Source organism: Rhineura floridana, chromosome 2 (genome assembly GCF_030035675.1).
Source record: "Rhineura floridana isolate rRhiFlo1 chromosome 2, rRhiFlo1.hap2, whole genome shotgun sequence".
Lineage (NCBI taxonomy): Eukaryota > Metazoa > Chordata > Lepidosauria > Squamata > Rhineuridae > Rhineura > Rhineura floridana.
The window spans coordinates 108945678-108962431 of record NC_084481.1 but is presented as its reverse complement, the minus strand read 5'-3'; the positions used below and the strand labels follow the sequence as shown (position 1 = coordinate 108962431).

General features: G+C 40.9%; 1 protein-coding gene across 1 annotated transcript in view; it reads right to left on the bottom strand.

Annotated features, from left to right (window-relative positions):
* Positions 1–3413: 3413 nt before the first annotated feature.
* LOC133377977 (mucin-5B-like) overlaps positions 3414–16754 on the bottom strand; it is an 85522-nt gene continuing 72181 nt past the window's right edge. Inside the window, 9 exon segments of the mRNA XM_061612765.1 lie at positions 3414–3579; positions 5947–6070; positions 7888–7927; positions 8941–9069; positions 11404–11499; positions 12614–12736; positions 15173–15213; positions 15475–15582; positions 16079–16256. Coding sequence (XP_061468749.1) covers positions 3414–3579; positions 5947–6070; positions 7888–7927; positions 8941–9069; positions 11404–11499; positions 12614–12736; positions 15173–15213; positions 15475–15582; positions 16079–16256 — 1005 coding nt within the window.

The window sequence follows — 16754 nt, the reverse complement described above, 5'->3', positions numbered from 1 at the left end:
CGCCACTGCTTCAATGAGAGAGACTGACCAATGTGCCCCTGCGTTGATGCTGTCTGGCTAAAGGAGAGAGTCTGGCCATTGTAACCTCAGGCTGATGCTTCCTGCCTGGGCACTGTGACCTCATGCTGATGCTGCATGCCAAAGACTGAGCCAGTGACACTCATACTGATTTTACCTACCTGACCACGAGAGAATATAGGATGCTGCATTATACCAGGTCAGACTGATCATCCATCTAAGCTAGGAATGTGTTAGTTCCATCCAATTTGGATTTGGTACTGAATATTCCATTAATTCGCTTATTCTCAATTGCTGAGGATTGGATTTTAATGTAGCGAATTTCCATGACAACTTTTTTAAAAAAAAATCTGTCTTTATAAGTGTTGATTATAAGAATGATAATTTGTCTATATTTCTTTTTAAAATATCAATATTTCATTCAAAATATTGATATTTCCTTCAAAATATTTTTTCTGAGTGAAAAAAAAAATCAGTAAAAGCACGCTTAGTGGACAAAGAATGAACTCGAATTGATGCTAGCCTGTTAGGTCGACAGAATACTTTTGAACCAGCACCAGTCAATGGTTCTCATCCCTAATCTAATCACTGTTGTCTAGTATAGCCAACATGCTCAGGACATGAAAAAGAAGTACTTTGCATAATACATTATTAATTTTTTTTGTCTCATGATGTAATGATAACTGCCAGTTTAGCCATTTTTTATGTTCTTATGAGGGTTGGACCAATTAATAGACAATTGGGCTAATGCCAATTAATATCAGCTATGGTGGCTATAGGCTACCTCCAGGATCAGAGGCAGAATGTCTCAGAATTGTTAGTTGTTGGGGGATCAACAGTGGTAGAGCACTTTTGCCATTATGTTCTGCTTGTGGGTTTCCCAAGCTCCATCTGGTTGGCCACTGTGGGAAACAGGATGCTGGACTAGGTAGACCCAGGTATATTCCTAGATAGGTTTTAAAGGGGGATTAGAAAAATTCACAGATAATAGGTCTATCAATGTCTATAAGATAGTAAGAACTTCCTTGTTCAGAGACAGGCAATAGGCCTCAATATTATTTCATGCGGGTAAACTTGATGAGGGCTGTTGCCTTCATGCACTGCTTGTGAACTTCCTGTCTACATCTGGCTAGCCAGTGTTGGGGGCAGGATGCCGGACTAGGTGGATTCTCAGTCCCATTCCAGGAGTACTCTGCTTACATTCTGATCACCACAACAATGAGCCATCTGAGATGGGAGACCATTAACTTAGGCACTGATCACAAAATGAAGGGTCTGCTTTAATCCAAGCCTCCAGTTACTATCAGAGTAACCCAGTCTAGAGCAGCAGCATGATGGATAGCTCACTTGAAGCAGAAGCATGATGGTACTCTTCCAGTTGTAACCAAAGTCTCTGGAAGAAACTTTCACAGCTGCCTTTGGCAGTTGAGCCTTTCTAGCCAGGCTGGAATGCAAAGCAAGACATAAACCACAAGGCTCCCTGAGTTCCCAGTGGGTGTTAGTCTGCTGTTTACAGTGTGTAGGAAATTACAGGAAACCTGCCGATGGCACTTTTATTTTTGGACTTGCAATACAGGAAAAGAAGTCTTTCCTCAGCAGAAGGAACTGTTTTGGAGTGCAGTATAACCTAGACGTTTCATGCAGTCGTAGTGACCTTTGAATTAAAAGGTATCATATCCAAATTATTTCCCACAGTATAGCCTTACATTTTGCACGGTGCTACCCTAATAAGATATCGCTATATTTTGGCTTTCTAATATAGACTATGGCAAAGGCAAGAACTATCCGATCTGGACCACAGCATGTTACAAAGAGAAAAAATCTGATTGTAGAGCAAATAACGTCAGCAGTCCAGCCAGGCTCTACTTTGCAGGAGAAGCCCCTCCCCAACCAAATGCCCAGTGTGATTGGCCAAGCTAAACCAGAGGAAGATTTCTTCCCAACCAAATATACCTATTAGAGTTTTGAGTATAAGGGAAACATCTACTCAGTCATTTGAAATAAATGCTAGGTACTGCTATTAAACTATTTGGCTCTGATTGTGTCCCAAATATGTCCCAGAGGAGGAAGTAATGCAGAGAGGGGAAAATATGAAGATTATAATGGATCAGACTACTGAAAAGAAATCACACAACAGGCTCTTTAGGAGTTAGTAGAAGTGGCACTAAACAATTCATGTAGAGGCCACAGAAGTTGGCCGCCCCAAACTCAACATCCTTGTCCCTCTGGGCATAAATTCCAGCCTTCATGCACATTCAGCATTCTACCAGCTCCACTAATGAACTTCTGTCCTCATTCCCATTCATGGGGAAGCTTCTTGGTGTATTTAGCCGAATGCAGTAAGAAGCACCCATCAAACCTTTGTGCAGAATGTGTGACGGTCAGTAGAGCCAGTCAGGACAGAGACACTGAGGGTGGTGCATGATGCCCTTACACAAACTGTTTAACCCCATTTCTAATAACGCATAAATAGGGCTACCATCTTTTGTAAATGTATCCAGCTCCTATCTTGAACACAATCAAGGTTCTTTGTTCCTAAATAAATGTACTGCCTCCAAGTCGATTCCAACTTATGGCAACCCGATGAATAGGGTTTTCATGAGGCTAAGAGGCAGTGACTGGCCCAAGGTCACCCAGTGGCTATGTGGGGATTTGAACCCTGGTCTCCCAGGTTGTAGTCCAACACCTTAATCACTACAGCTCCAGAATTTTACACTTTTACAACTAGAAAACATTTTTCTGACTTTCACTTTAAAGCTCTTCTCATGTAAGAATTAATACTCTTTGATAATTGATACTCTTGCAAAAATTTTAACACTGTATGTTAACATTGGGCATATTTATACTACTACAGTAGGGCCCCGCTTTACAGCGATTCGCTAATACAGAGGTCTCAGTTAGATGTAATTAGAGTAAAGCCCCACTCATACGGCGCTTGTTCCGCTTTTACGATGGTTTTCGGGCATCACGCACCATTCTATTCAATGGGTTCCTCTTTACAGTGGTTTTCGCTTTACAGTGGGGGTCTGGAATTTAACCCGCCGTATGAGTGGGACCCTACTGTAATTCTTATCTGTAAAGTCTTTGGGTATTAAAGAGATGAGCAGATATTGTAGATGGTCTAGGTAAGTTTATTGCAACAAAAAGCAAGAGAACTTGGAAGTTCAAGGCACAGCAGGGTTTTTGTTGTTGTTAGTTGTCCAATTTTCTGGAGTAACTAGAAGAAGAAACATCCCACATTACATGAACAAAAATAGAGATGCATGTACGCCCATAGACAACAAATGCTCACAGTTGTTTAAAGCATTTTTTGACAAATCATTCAAATAAAGAGAGCCACAAACCAAAGATGTTGCTGAAATGTTTTTATCTGAATGATTATTCGGTTCATGGGTTTATGTTGGGCATGTGGTCTCCACGCAGCTGCACTCATCTACGTGCAGATATGAGTATTTTATTTGCTTCCTTTTACTGCAAATCAGATCCACCCTCACTTCATGGTATTTTGTAGCATGGCAACAGGTACATTCGTGCTTCATTTTGTGCGTGACAAAGGAATACCTGAGGGAGGAAGCACAGGTGAAACATTTTGATTGAGGGCTTATCCACATGGGAGCATAACTTCGTGCTAAAGATGCTGTTTTTACCTCCTTTTTCTGTTTGCACCGTCTATAGTAAGGGATCGATGCCAGCTGCAAACACAGTGTTTTCTAGTCACACTTGAGAGGAAGCATCAATCATGCAGTTTCCTAAAGACCACACCCTCTACTTTAACATTTCCACTCCCTCTGTTTACCTGGCAACTGAGTATACTCAGTTTGTACTACCAGTAAGTTTCATTTTAAAAAACAACCCAGAAGTGCAATTATTTGTATTTTCATTGGTACAATACAGATGAAATACAAATCTTTGTTTGAGCAGTGTTATGCTTTTGTGCACAAGTTGGGGTGGGGAAGAAAATTAAGGCACTGTTTGCAGCAACATAAAAGAAGCTTGCAGAATGGGAGAGAAAAGCGGACGTTTCTCATCAGCCCACAGGAAATGAAAGAAGGAAGGAGGAGGGAGTGGGCATGGAGAGGGGAACAATTAACACACCCACCTAAAAGCATCGGCTCAAAGCGTCTGCAAGCCCTAGAGATACGGTATGGACTTACAGGGGGAAACTGTGTGGTAGCTTCTGTTTGTCAGTAACGTCATGTGAACCATGCAAATTAAAAGGGGATGCAAGTAGCACCAGACACACAGTAAAACCCTGTGTAGATGATCCCTGATATTTCCTTTTACACTAAAAGCAGCAAGAGATACCAGTGGTATAGTCCAGTCTTGGCCAACGTGGCACCTTCCAGATATTTTGGATATACCTCACATTAGCCCCAGCTGACAAAGCTATGTTGGCTGGTTCTGCTGGAAGATGTAATCCAGAAACCAGGTGATTCATAAAATACCCATGTAGATCACAACACTCAATGCTTTTCTGCAATGTGACAGTTTGATCATGAGAAGTCTTGGCTACATTCACCACAAGTCTGCTTTTGATTAACCTGATGGTTGTTGGTACTGTTTAGACATCACCTACTCTTTGGGATCCTACTGCAGTGCCCTAAATTAACAGGCTATCAAAAGAACTTGCTGAAGACCTCTCAGTGAAGAACTTGCTTCCTCTAGATCTCTGCCTCTTCTTCACCCTTACATTGAAAAGATGTGCCCCAAATTTCTTTATTCTTCAGATGTTTGAATACTAATATTTATTAGTCCCACTTTGCAACCGACCATTATTGTACTTTTTCTTATTATTAATATGAAAACTGCTCTGAACATCATGTGATGAATGAAATCTACACAAATGAAATCTAGACTGCTGATTTATCAGAGAGCTCTTTGTCCCTGGTTTTTCTGATGCAACGCTTGTATTTTAATCTCCTTGGGAAATAAATAGTGTGATACCACTGCTTTCCACTGGGAAAACAAATTCTGATGTACTTCATTAGAATTTCCAGTTAATTGATTGCATTGCTCAAAACAACATCCACGTTTCTCGATCCCCTTCCCCCTTCCCCACATATCAGATCCTCATACTTTTTAAGTCCCTGTTCTCCAGAAGTCTTCATTGCTCTGAGCCTTTGTTGAGACAGCTGAGATCCTAATAATACAATAATCACATCTTGCCTAAGGATAAGAAACCACATGAATATGATTTTCTTCTCATCTTGATTCACTTCTATATAATTATCACTTGTTTAGGTCCACATATTTTTATGTCCCCTGCCCTGCCCCATCCTTGTCCAGATAAGCTGCAGCAAAGCTGGTGTTGAGAGGACAGCTCCTGCCCCATGACACCTGCCCCATTACACTGGGCACTGATTTATATCTTTCTATCAAAAATTAGTCTTTAATTTGATTAATAGTCAATTTGTGTCATCCTGGACTCACAGCAACATTACAGACACGCTGATCCATAGAGACTTTGGGCACATACTGAAGCAATCATGCTATTGGTTCACTCTGTTTTCTAGCGTGTGTATGTCCACATTGCGCATCACCATGAAACTTTCTTTCATAATAAACCTTGTTGTAGAATAATAAAATATTGAAAGATTGCATCTCTGCATGTGTAACCATGCATGCAAAGTTGGCAAAGATGAAATTGACCTTCTTGTTACAAGGTCAGGGTCATGTGAATCAGTTATGATTTTCTTTGACCAGGAATGACCTTCCTCATTGACTCAAGTGCTAATCATTCTTTGCTATTTTGCAGAGGATGGTGGTAGAAAAATTTGTTGTACTTTCATACTCCAGGCTGCTAATGTATTTCCGTTCCAGAAAAAAGTATGGAAGGGGCACAAAAAGTAGTATCTGAAAGTTGTGTCTGATAATGCTATGCTTTAGAAGTCAAGTTGATGGAGGCAGGCGGAGCAATCTTTTACTTACACAGAGTACGTGTTGCAAGATCCTTCACAGGAAGGAATATTGATAGGAACAGCTGATTTACAATTCTTATAATCAATGAATTGTCTCTTCAGATTCATTTTACAATTATGGGACAAGAGAGTACCTGAAAATGAAAAAAAAAATCCCCCAATTAACTTTATCTAATATGAACTAAAACTATAAGGAACAACAAGCTTTGAACTGAACACCAGTTTTAACAATCATTTCAAATGTAATTACCTTAAGTCCAGTTCAGACACTACATTGTAACTCACAAGATATCCCAAAGGTCCCCAAATGCATAGATGCTTATGGGTTGTATTCAACTGTCTGACTCAGTGTTAGGGATGGGGGAGAATATCTAACAAAATCAAACCTGGTACCGGATCCCAACTGAATTTGCTAGTTTGCTATCCCTTCGGAGCAGCACTGATCTCTTGCGGCAGGCTGTGGCTGTAATCAGCACGGATTTTGCAGCCGCAACTGCAATCGGCAAGAATATTTTTTTTTAAATCCTCCCCCTAATTTACATATTTTTTTGTAATTAAGATGTGTCAACCACAGGATTTCCATTTGTCCATTATATATTACAAAAAAAATTGTTATTGCAATATAATGCAAAAAAATAGCTATATATATCTTCAACATTAATTGTCAAATCATCCTGCAATGTCATGTTTTTCAAAGATATCTAGAGCATTCTGAATCTCTTGCGTGGGAAACATGATGATGATGAGACTGACCCACGCTACCTGCCTTGCCCCGCCCCTGCCCCTCTTTCATTGCAGCTGTCCTGAGTTAACCAAGGGTTCTCGCTCTCTCACTCTCACTCTCTCTGTGCTAAATGTGTGTGTGTGACTGTGTGACTGAGAAAAACAAAAAAAACCATGTGGAACACTATGATCATTCATGTCAGTGACCAAAAATTATGCAGTGTTTTGCCCACCGCCAAAAAAACATGTGGAACACTGTGATCTGATCATTCATTCATGGCAGCTGCTAAAAAATTAGGCAATGTTTTTCTCTGCCGCCAAAAAACTACGTGGAATGCTGTCATTTACATAAGTATCTACGAAAACAATTATGTACTTTTTGCAACCCCCCAAAAAAACCTGTGGATCGAATCACCTAAAAACGCATGCAGCAGATCAAATCGGCAAGCACCAGAAAAAGCAGAAACAAAAAAAGGACAGACTGCTAAAGAAACGACAGACTATTGAAATGCATGCGGATTGGCACCATGCAGCGAACTTCACCCCTACTCAGAGTAGACCCACTAAATTAATGAGCCTGAGTTAGTCATGTCTGTTAACTTCAATGTGTGTACTCTGAGTAGGACTAGCATTGAATACCACCCCATGATCCTTGACATCATGGTTAATGGATGTTAGGAAATTCCATAAACAAAGTTCTGGGTGTGGCTGTGCCCGTGAACTTGGTTGCAGGGTTTGTGCAACTGGCCCCAGTGAAGGAGAGGGGAATCCCACTGAATCTTGTGAGAGTGCTAGGTTTGTGTGAGATCCCATAAGATCTCACAGATTGACAGCACCTTGGCCTGGCTTGGTGCCAGCCCTTTGGATCCCCTCCCTTGCAGACTTCACCCAACCCACCCACTCTCTGGTAAGAGCTCCCAATGAGGCTGTATGCAGTCACTGGTTGAGAGGGCCAGAAAGGATTTTTTCTCCCATGGGATGGCGGGTTTGCCTTTCTCTCAGAGAATAGCTAGAATTGTTAGGCATCACTTATCATTTGTCACAACTTTTATAAGGGGTGGAAATGGCATTGGGCAGGATAATTAATATAAGGGAACCCCTTACGAAATGGATTTTTATTGGTGTTCCATTGCAGTTTCATTATTTGGCTTAGTGTTACATGCAAACTGGGCCACTATAAAAGCACCTTCATTTTCATTCATAAAATGTCACACACAAAAATACTCACAGGTCTCACAACATCCATCTGCTGTAGTTTGAATAGTTCCCTGTTTTGAAAAGAAGCATAAGAATATCTCACATTATAAGATTACTGCTTCACACCTTAATATTTTTTAACAGTCCACTCTTTTTCCTTCTCTAATTAAGATTATATAGCATTTAATTCATCCTTTTGGTCAACCAAATGCATGTGTGAAATTGCATCTGCTTTATTCCCTTCTGTTTCTCCCTGCTCACTCTGGGAAGCTAGCCAGGGATCATGGTTTGTTTTACTGCCAACAAACCACAATTTGTTCTTGCCTTACACAGCATAGTTTGTCGGCACAAAACAAATCACAATTCCTTGTTTAGATGTAAAGTAAGCCAGGGATTGTGGTTAGTTTCCTTCCTGCATGACCGGGGTGTGGAGGGGAGAACCTTTTTAGGCACATTCATGGTAAAATATTAACTATAGTTTTCCATGATGAGTGAACTTGGCCAATGAATTTTTCCTGGTTGCGGGTGGGAGTTGTGGGCCTTTTTGTCATGAAGTGATAGTTCTGTGTTGCGTGCTCTGCATTCAGAGAGCAAGTATAAATTACTTTCTTTCCCTTCAGCTGAAAAGAGATTATAGTTATTTAGAGAATTAGGAATGGTGCAAAAGGGGTGTTGTTGCTCATGTGTACGCACACATGCTAGGATGTCTGGAAACAGAAATGAGAGCAGAAATTCATACAAATCTCATATTTCGCCGAAGTCAGGAATGGAAATTGTGCAAGTGAATCGTGCAAGCAATATTATTCTCAATTGTTGCGGTTTTTTAGTCAGCATATGTTACATAAACAATTACATTATTTTCTGCATTGTTTTTGGTGTTTCCCTTCTATTGAAATGCATTGGAATTAATTACATAAGTACAGTATATAAATTTCTGCTCTTTAGTGACATAGATCCCCAACCATAATCCTGCTAGCCTCCTAGTGTCTGGCTCTGGAAATCAAATACGTTTTTCCATATAGGGTTGAGCATAACAAATGTGAGTTGCATCAGTAAAAGCAAGCACTGGTATAATAATACTCACTGGGATACAATTTGATTGATCAAACACTTGGCAGCTTATTACTGTGGTACTCAGAAGATATTGATTTGATACACTGGTGCACAGATACCGAGTACATTTATCTTGTGGATCCTTGTAGATCTCCCCAACCTGAACAGTAGAATATAATATCCAGAAATAAGTGTGATTGAGCAAAAAGGCTGACTTTTATTTAGACATGCATTTTTCACTACTAGCATATAGTTAGGATTTTAAAAAAGGTCGTAGAGCAGCAAGACACATAGTTCTGATAGAAATATAGTGGGTCATGGATACTGAAAGCCCAATAGGTAACATTCATCCTGCAAAGGCTTACATATGTAGTTTTGAGAATGTAGCACTGCACACAATTGAAAACTCCAAAGGATTTAAAAGCTCACGGTAAAAGAACATAACATTAAAATGTCAAACTCTTATTGCTTCTTTCTCCCAGTAGCCTTTGGTGTAATCCAAGATCTGCTTTACAGCTAGCCTAGTCCTAAACACAATTACTAGGGAGTGAGCCCCACTGAACAATTTATTTCTGAATTAGTATGCATAGGGTTCTGCTGCACTTTTCCCATTATTTATTCCACAGAATTTAAATACTGCTTAATCTTCAAAACCTCTAAGTGTTTTTCAAAACTCCTAGGTGTCTAAACAGCTGTATCACACCTTCTCCACTCCATCTTAAAAATGACAGCCTACATCTCCCCACCCCCCAATGTCTAGCAATATATCTCCCCCCCTCCACCCACCCTTTTTTCCCTTAACATCTTGCCTGAAAAAGAGTGCTGTAAAACTATTCTGTAATGTGTTTGTCGTTAGTAAGTCATTACCCTTTAAACTTGCATTAAGGCATATGTGAGAAAGTAGATCTGTTGAGAGCACAAAATGTAAGAGTTTAAGAATCTGTTTTCCTTTGGACTTTTGTACACTTTTTTGGTATTCGTTCAGAAGGAAGAAATAATTAAAATGAAGAACTTACTATCAAAACCACAATAATTGCTCTGTTACACTGATTTTCAGCTTTAGAGGGGGGACATCTGTTTTTAAACATTCATTTGTAAAGGAACAAAAATATTGAAATGATAGATGAGTGAGAAGAAATAACTAAAAAGAAACTGCAGTCCATCACAACATAGCTAGACCCAAGAAAAGATCAGGTGAACTAAGAAGAGATACCTGTATGTATTGGTTATTATTATTGGTCATTATTAATTATGTTGGCTGTGAAATGTAACCTTGGTCTCAAGGTATCTCTAATCTTTCTAGGGATGAACTGCTAAGGACAGAGCTCTCCATGAGAACTGTTATTTTGAGGACTAAGCTACATGCAGTGCCATTCAGGGAATTAGCAATTGCCTAAATACCTTTTAAAAGTAAATTGCAGGTGTGTCATCCCCACTCCCAATCAGATTAGGGTGACAGATACAGGCAAAGGGGTAAAGCCTCTCTACTTCCCATGCCAAGGTCCTGATCTACAATTTGCATGAGTGGTGTCGTGTCTAGTTTGCCCCGATACTGCCCAACTGCAGAGATAGGATAGGCGGTTATATGCAATACTGCCTGAACCATGGCATGTGCTGGTGGTTTCACTCCTAATCTGAAGATCAGGAAGGTTGGTTTAAATTCCCTCCTTCCTCCGGACATTCTGGGTGACTTTCTGTAGTCATAGATCTTCCTGCCTTAGCACCTTATGATAGATTGTTTTCTTCAATACATATGTTTTGGAATGCATACAAATCTTGCACTATTGCCAACAAGTATCCTAAGAACATAAGAAGAACCTGCTAGATCAGGCTAATAACCAATCTAGTCTAGCGTCCTGCTCTCACAATGGCCAACCTGTTGCTCATGGGAAGCCCACAAGCAGGACCTGAGTGCAGAAGCACTCTCCCCTCCTGCAATTTCCAGCAACTGGAAATTGGAAGCATACTGCCTTTGACCATGGAGGCAGAGCATAGCTGTCATGGCTAGTAGCCATGTTATCTTTCTTATGAAACCTTTAATCTTATGTCATGAAGGCATGCCACTCCCATAAGAGACCGTTATGGCCACCGACTTGGATGGTTTTAAAAAAGGATTAGACAAATTCATGGAGGAGAAGTCTTTCAGTGTTTACTAGCTGTGATGGCTATGCTCTGCCTCCACGGTCAGAGGCAGTATGCTTCTGAATACCAGTTGCTGGAAAATGAACAAGGGGAGAGTGCCCTTGCACTCAGCTCTCACTTGCGAGCTTCCCATCTGGCTGGCCACTGTGAGAGTAGGATGCTGGACTAGATGAGTCATTGGTCTGATCCAGCAGGCTCTTATGTTCTTATGTTGTTACATTCCATTGTTACAAAAGAAGGATGTAGCATTCTCAGTTTTCAAACAGCCTTCTTCAAATGGCTTATTTGAACTAATTGAGCAATATGGCTCCTGGCAACAAAGCAACTACTCGTAAAGAAGGTGAACCCATACCCCAATGGCTACTATTCCGGATGAAAGCTTTGTCACACATGCTGTCTGCACACATCTCCCACAGCATGCTCCTTGTTCCTGGATATAGCGGAAGCCCTGAGGAGGAAATGATGCTGACTGTTAGCTGTCTTGCTTACAAAATACGGATTCACACTATAGCACAGACTCAGCAACCCTAGGTTAATTTGTCCATAGAATTTCTGTGCTTAATTGTTGGTCTGCTGAGAAACGTTAACATTTACCAGACCCAGTAAAAAATCCTGGCAAGAATCTTGGGAGGAAGGAGAGGTGATAGGGAGAGCCTGATCCTTTCAATACAAGCTACTGCCTTTGCTCAGGCCATCATCAGTGTGCAACAGAGGTCTATGATCTCATGTAGAAAGGCTTGCAGATATTGGGAAACTCCTACTCCAGATTCTGATGAACTTGCAAGTTTGGGACGGAATCTGGATTTTCCCACAATGCAAACATCATTAATCCACATAATTATCCCTCAGGCTTCTGTCCATCTTATTCATTATAGATTATATAGCTCAAGAAAACCAGGCTTAGTATCTGAATCAAATAAGAAAGTTATCTGACATTCATTAACTAGCTGATGTAAATGGTAGGCATCACAGTGCGCCATACCAACAGCCCCAGTAACATTCTGGTATTACTCTTATCAACCCAAATTTTTGGAACAGTCATATGTAAGTCTGACACATGCAACTTGGGGATCAGCTTTAAGGTGCTTTGTTGACAGTGTGTATGTCAGACTCATAATATCTTCAGCCATTTTCTCCCTGCCCCCTTACATGCACAATAAATATACAAGAAGGAAAACATCACTATCAGAATCAGCCTGTCTGCTGTGGATGAGTAACGTTTTATAGAAGCTTTATCCCAGTGTTGCTTTCTGGTGTGTGTGTGTGTGGGGGGGGGGAATAAAGCAACTACAATGGTAGGTGAGCCATTTTCCAACCAGCTGCTGCTCACTACCTACATCTGTCCAGAGCTTGGAAAAGTTACTTGTTTGAACTACAACTCCCACCAGCCCAATCCAGTGGCCATGCTGGCTGGGGCTGATGGGAGTTGTAGTTTAAAAAAGTAACTTTTCCAAGCTCTGCATCTGTCTAACTATAGTAACAATTGCACTTGATCTGGACAGAGAACAAGACAAGCTGAGGCAGCAACAGAGGAGAAGGCAGCCATCAAAGTGATTACTTACCGGCTGACAGTCAGTAGGGCAATTCATTGGAGTGCACATAATTTTATTGCTTTGGGTCTTAGGATCATGTGTTTCAGTGCAGAGACATTCATCACAAGAGTCTGTAGGTACCACTGATTCAGGCTTAAATGAGAGATGGTAAAGCAAAAGGGGAGAATCTGGTAAGTGAATCCTGCATATTAACACAAAAAATGCTATTAAGTAAAATGGAATTGGTGAAAGGGTGTATTCAGCTAAGTCATACTCAGAGTAGATCCATTTAGTCATAACTAATAAGTCCACTGATTTCAATGGTTCTATTTGGAATAGTTGGACACAGTCCAAAGACTGTCAACAGCCAAAATTAAAAATGCTGAGCTTTTCAGGGCCAAAGAAGATAATATGTTAAATGTGTAACTGCATTTTTTTTAAAAGCAACCATAGGAGGCATCTAGATTGGGACTCTGGTGAAGGGAGAGAGGGTTGGAGAATTAACCTTTTCCCCACCCCACCCCATCATTTTCTCAACAAAAAGTCTGATGAGTAAACACCATGCCACCTCCAGGATCTCTTAACCGTATTTAGAAAGTGGGCTGTTGTGGCTAGGGTTGCCAGGTCCATGGCCTGAGACTGATCCTGTATCTTTAGGAGAAGAGAAAGTCAGCCAAGTGCAGGTGTTCTTGCAACACTGTAATGGGAAAAACCAAAAGGTAGAATTCTCCCTTCCCCCTCCACAACTTTTAAAGATACAGAAGACCTCTTGGAGGTCAGGCCTGGCAACCAAGAGGTCTTCTGTATCTTTAAAAGTTGTGGAGGGGGAAGGGAGAATTTCACCTTGTGGTTTTTCACATTACATCATTGCAAGAACACCTGCACTTGGCTGACTTTCTCTTCTCCTAAAGATACAGGATCAGTCTCAGGCCATGGACCTGGCAACCCTAGTTGTGGCCCCTTGGAGTGCAACAAGACCAGAACTAGCAATCAGAAAACCTGGAAGTCTGTGAAAGAGGATTGACCATCATTGCCATTCCAAGCACCTCTTTGCTGCTGGTGCCAGTGTCTCCTTGGAAGAGCGATGAGAGAGCCAGTTGCAAACTAATTAGCCCAGTGAGAAAATCTTGCTTCCCAAGATCCCAAAGCAGGCTTTTGTGACCCTTTGGAGATTAAATGATTAGCACTAGAAGAGGGTGCTAAGTTAACTAGTTTTTCTATTGTTAATGTTGATTTTGTATTTGATTGTGTCATTCTGTTGCAGTACTGATAGCACAGTTGGGAGGAGAGCCTGGCTGGGAGTCCAGAGTCTGTGAGTTCAAATCCCCACTCATGTCTCCTGGGTGTCAAGGGCCAGCTAAAGATCACCCCCACAGTGAGTGGCTCAGGGGTTACGTGCCCTGCCACCTGTGCAGCCATGGGCAAGCTGCATAGTCCCAAGGAGCTCAGTTGTCCCCCAGCTGGCAGTTGCAGACAAGGAAGGGGCTGGCTTGTGCAGCTGTGGCAAGCTGAGCAGGCCCTAGCCAGCTGGGGAGGACTAGCTTCAGAGGGAGGCAATGGTAACCCTCCTCTGAATACCGCTTACCATGAAAACCCTATTCATAGGGTAGCCATAAGTCAGGATCGACTTGAAGGCAGTCCATTCCATTCCTTCATGAATCATGTTTCAATATTTATTGTGAGCTGTTTTGAACATTACCCAGAGGGGGAAAGTGGCATATAAATTAAACTAAACTACAAGTAAAATATCACCACCTGAACATGGTATTTGTTCTGGAAGGGAAGCTGCTATTTGCACTCATAGCATCTTTCCTCCAAACATAAATAGCAGGGATGTGTATTGGCTCTGTATGTACCCCAAATCACAAGGCAAATTGGAGTGACCCAGGGTAGACAGTCATGTTCCCAAGTCAGATTGTGCCATTAATAGGGATGGACATAACTATCAATTTTCAGTTCTCTCAGTTTTTCAATTTTTCCAGTCTTAAATTCAATACTCCACATTTCTGAAGCAATTTACAATATAAAAAGGGGGAAAAAACCCTTATGAAAATGCTTCAGCATTTTAGTGCTAATTTCTTCTAATAAACACAGTTTGACAAATATACACATTTTTGCAAGCAATTTCCCCAAATCATATGTATTTTTGTATATTGTTTCCTAATATATTTATATGCACATTTTACCTTTATGCACATTTTGTACACATTGCTTGGCTAGAGAACTGCACTGCAAAATTCAGAAAAATGCAGTTTTCAAAGGATGGGTGCAGTTTGGTTTGCATTTTGTTTTGGAAAGTGCTAATCTGGTAAATTCACCTTTAAATGTGAACTGAATTGAATTTCTCCTTAACCATGAACAGGGCAAGATGAGGTGGATCAGGGAACCCTAATCTTCTGAGTAGCTCTGTTTGGCAAGTTTAATCTGCGCTGTAAAGGGGGGAAATGGGTGATACTGACATCAGGTGATTGATAGTCAAGATGGCCCACCAGGGGAGTTAAGAATCCAGCCCACTAAGCTGACTAAGTTCCGCATTCCTGAGCTAAAACAGTAACCTAGCAATGCACTAAAGCAAGCTCCAGGCCTTACCTGATACTCAATTCCATTAGATACACAAACATTTTTGGGTTCTGAAAGTAAGAGAAAAACAATATTCATAAATGTTGAAATCTTGTCTTCTCTTTCACGGGTTTCCTAGTCTCTTTTCTCATTTTACTGCTACATTTCATTCTAGAGAAGAATCATTGGCAAATTAGTTATTTTTTTAAAAAAGCATTTTGAACCAGACAGTCAAGATTCACAAACAATCCCTCTACAAATGTGGTTTACACATTTTGTGACTAACTCTGCTTCTATCCCCAAAACCACATGGATGTGAAGTTAGTACTTACTACACAAATAAATTGGGCAACAGCCACCATCAGAAGTGGTTGCTACAGTTTGGAAGCCCAGATTGCACTTCCATTCAGTCAGAGAAGGACAGGATTTTGCATCACATTCTGTATGAAGAAATAGATAAAATATGAGGCATTCATTTTTTGTTTCTTTTGGCCGGATGAAGTTGTACGCAAAAAACAAGCAAGCAAACACTTTACCTTTCATAGGCTGGTACCAACTCACTGCCTTTTAAAATAATATTTATTTTTATTTATGTATTACATTTATATCTCACCTTTCCTCCAAGGAGTTCAAGGTGGCATACATGATCCTTCCCCTCCACATCTTATACTCTACAGCCTTGTGAGGTGTGTAAGGCTGAGAGAGAGTAACTGGCCCACGGTCACCCAGTGAGCTCCAGTCTTAGTCCAACACTCTAATCACTACACCACACTGGTTAATTTTGATAAATGGCTCTGATCAATAAGTTCTTGAATTACTCATGTAGAACTGGTGCAGTAAAGGCAGAATGCAGTCCCTGTATGTTATTCCTGAAAGCATCCAGTCTTTGTTCTAACACGATAAGGCATCTCTAAGCTTGCTGAAGCAGTTGCTTACCGCACAGTATTTCTGTACAGCAGGGGTCTTCTGACTGTATCCACACTACAGGTACAAGGCCTTTCCCCGTGCAAGTGATTGGTGGAGATTTTGCACAAATGTGGGGTGAACAAGAAATATCCAGGGTCTCCTTGCTACAAGTACAGACCTGACAATCTTTTTCCCATCTCTCTCCAGGCTGTATGATAAAGGTTAAAAAAAATGTTGATCAGAGTAATTCATAATTCTGGAATGGAATTTCTACTAGTCTTTGATGGGGAAAGGCAACAGAGTCAGTGGCAGGACACACGCTCTGCATGCCAAAAGGTCCAAATGCAGTCCCTGGGATCTCCAAGTAGGGTTGAGAAGGACTCCTGTCTGAATAGTCTGATTCGGTGTACCGCAAATATGATCTTAGTGTGAATATGAACTGCTTTTTGGTTTACAATTTTAAAATGCACGATTGTCATACTAGTGCCAAATGCAACACTGTCATCATCAATAATAAGAATTTCTGTAGCATGTCTATGATTACAGAATGCTTTATCATCCTTATCTTATTTATTCAGGGAGAACAATTGTTCCTGCTGTGGAGATAAAGAAAAGAAGCTGAGAGTGAGTTGACCAAAGTCACATACTGAGGACATAACAAAGGTGGGGCTTGAGCTGAATTCCAGTCTTGCCTGTCGATGCCACA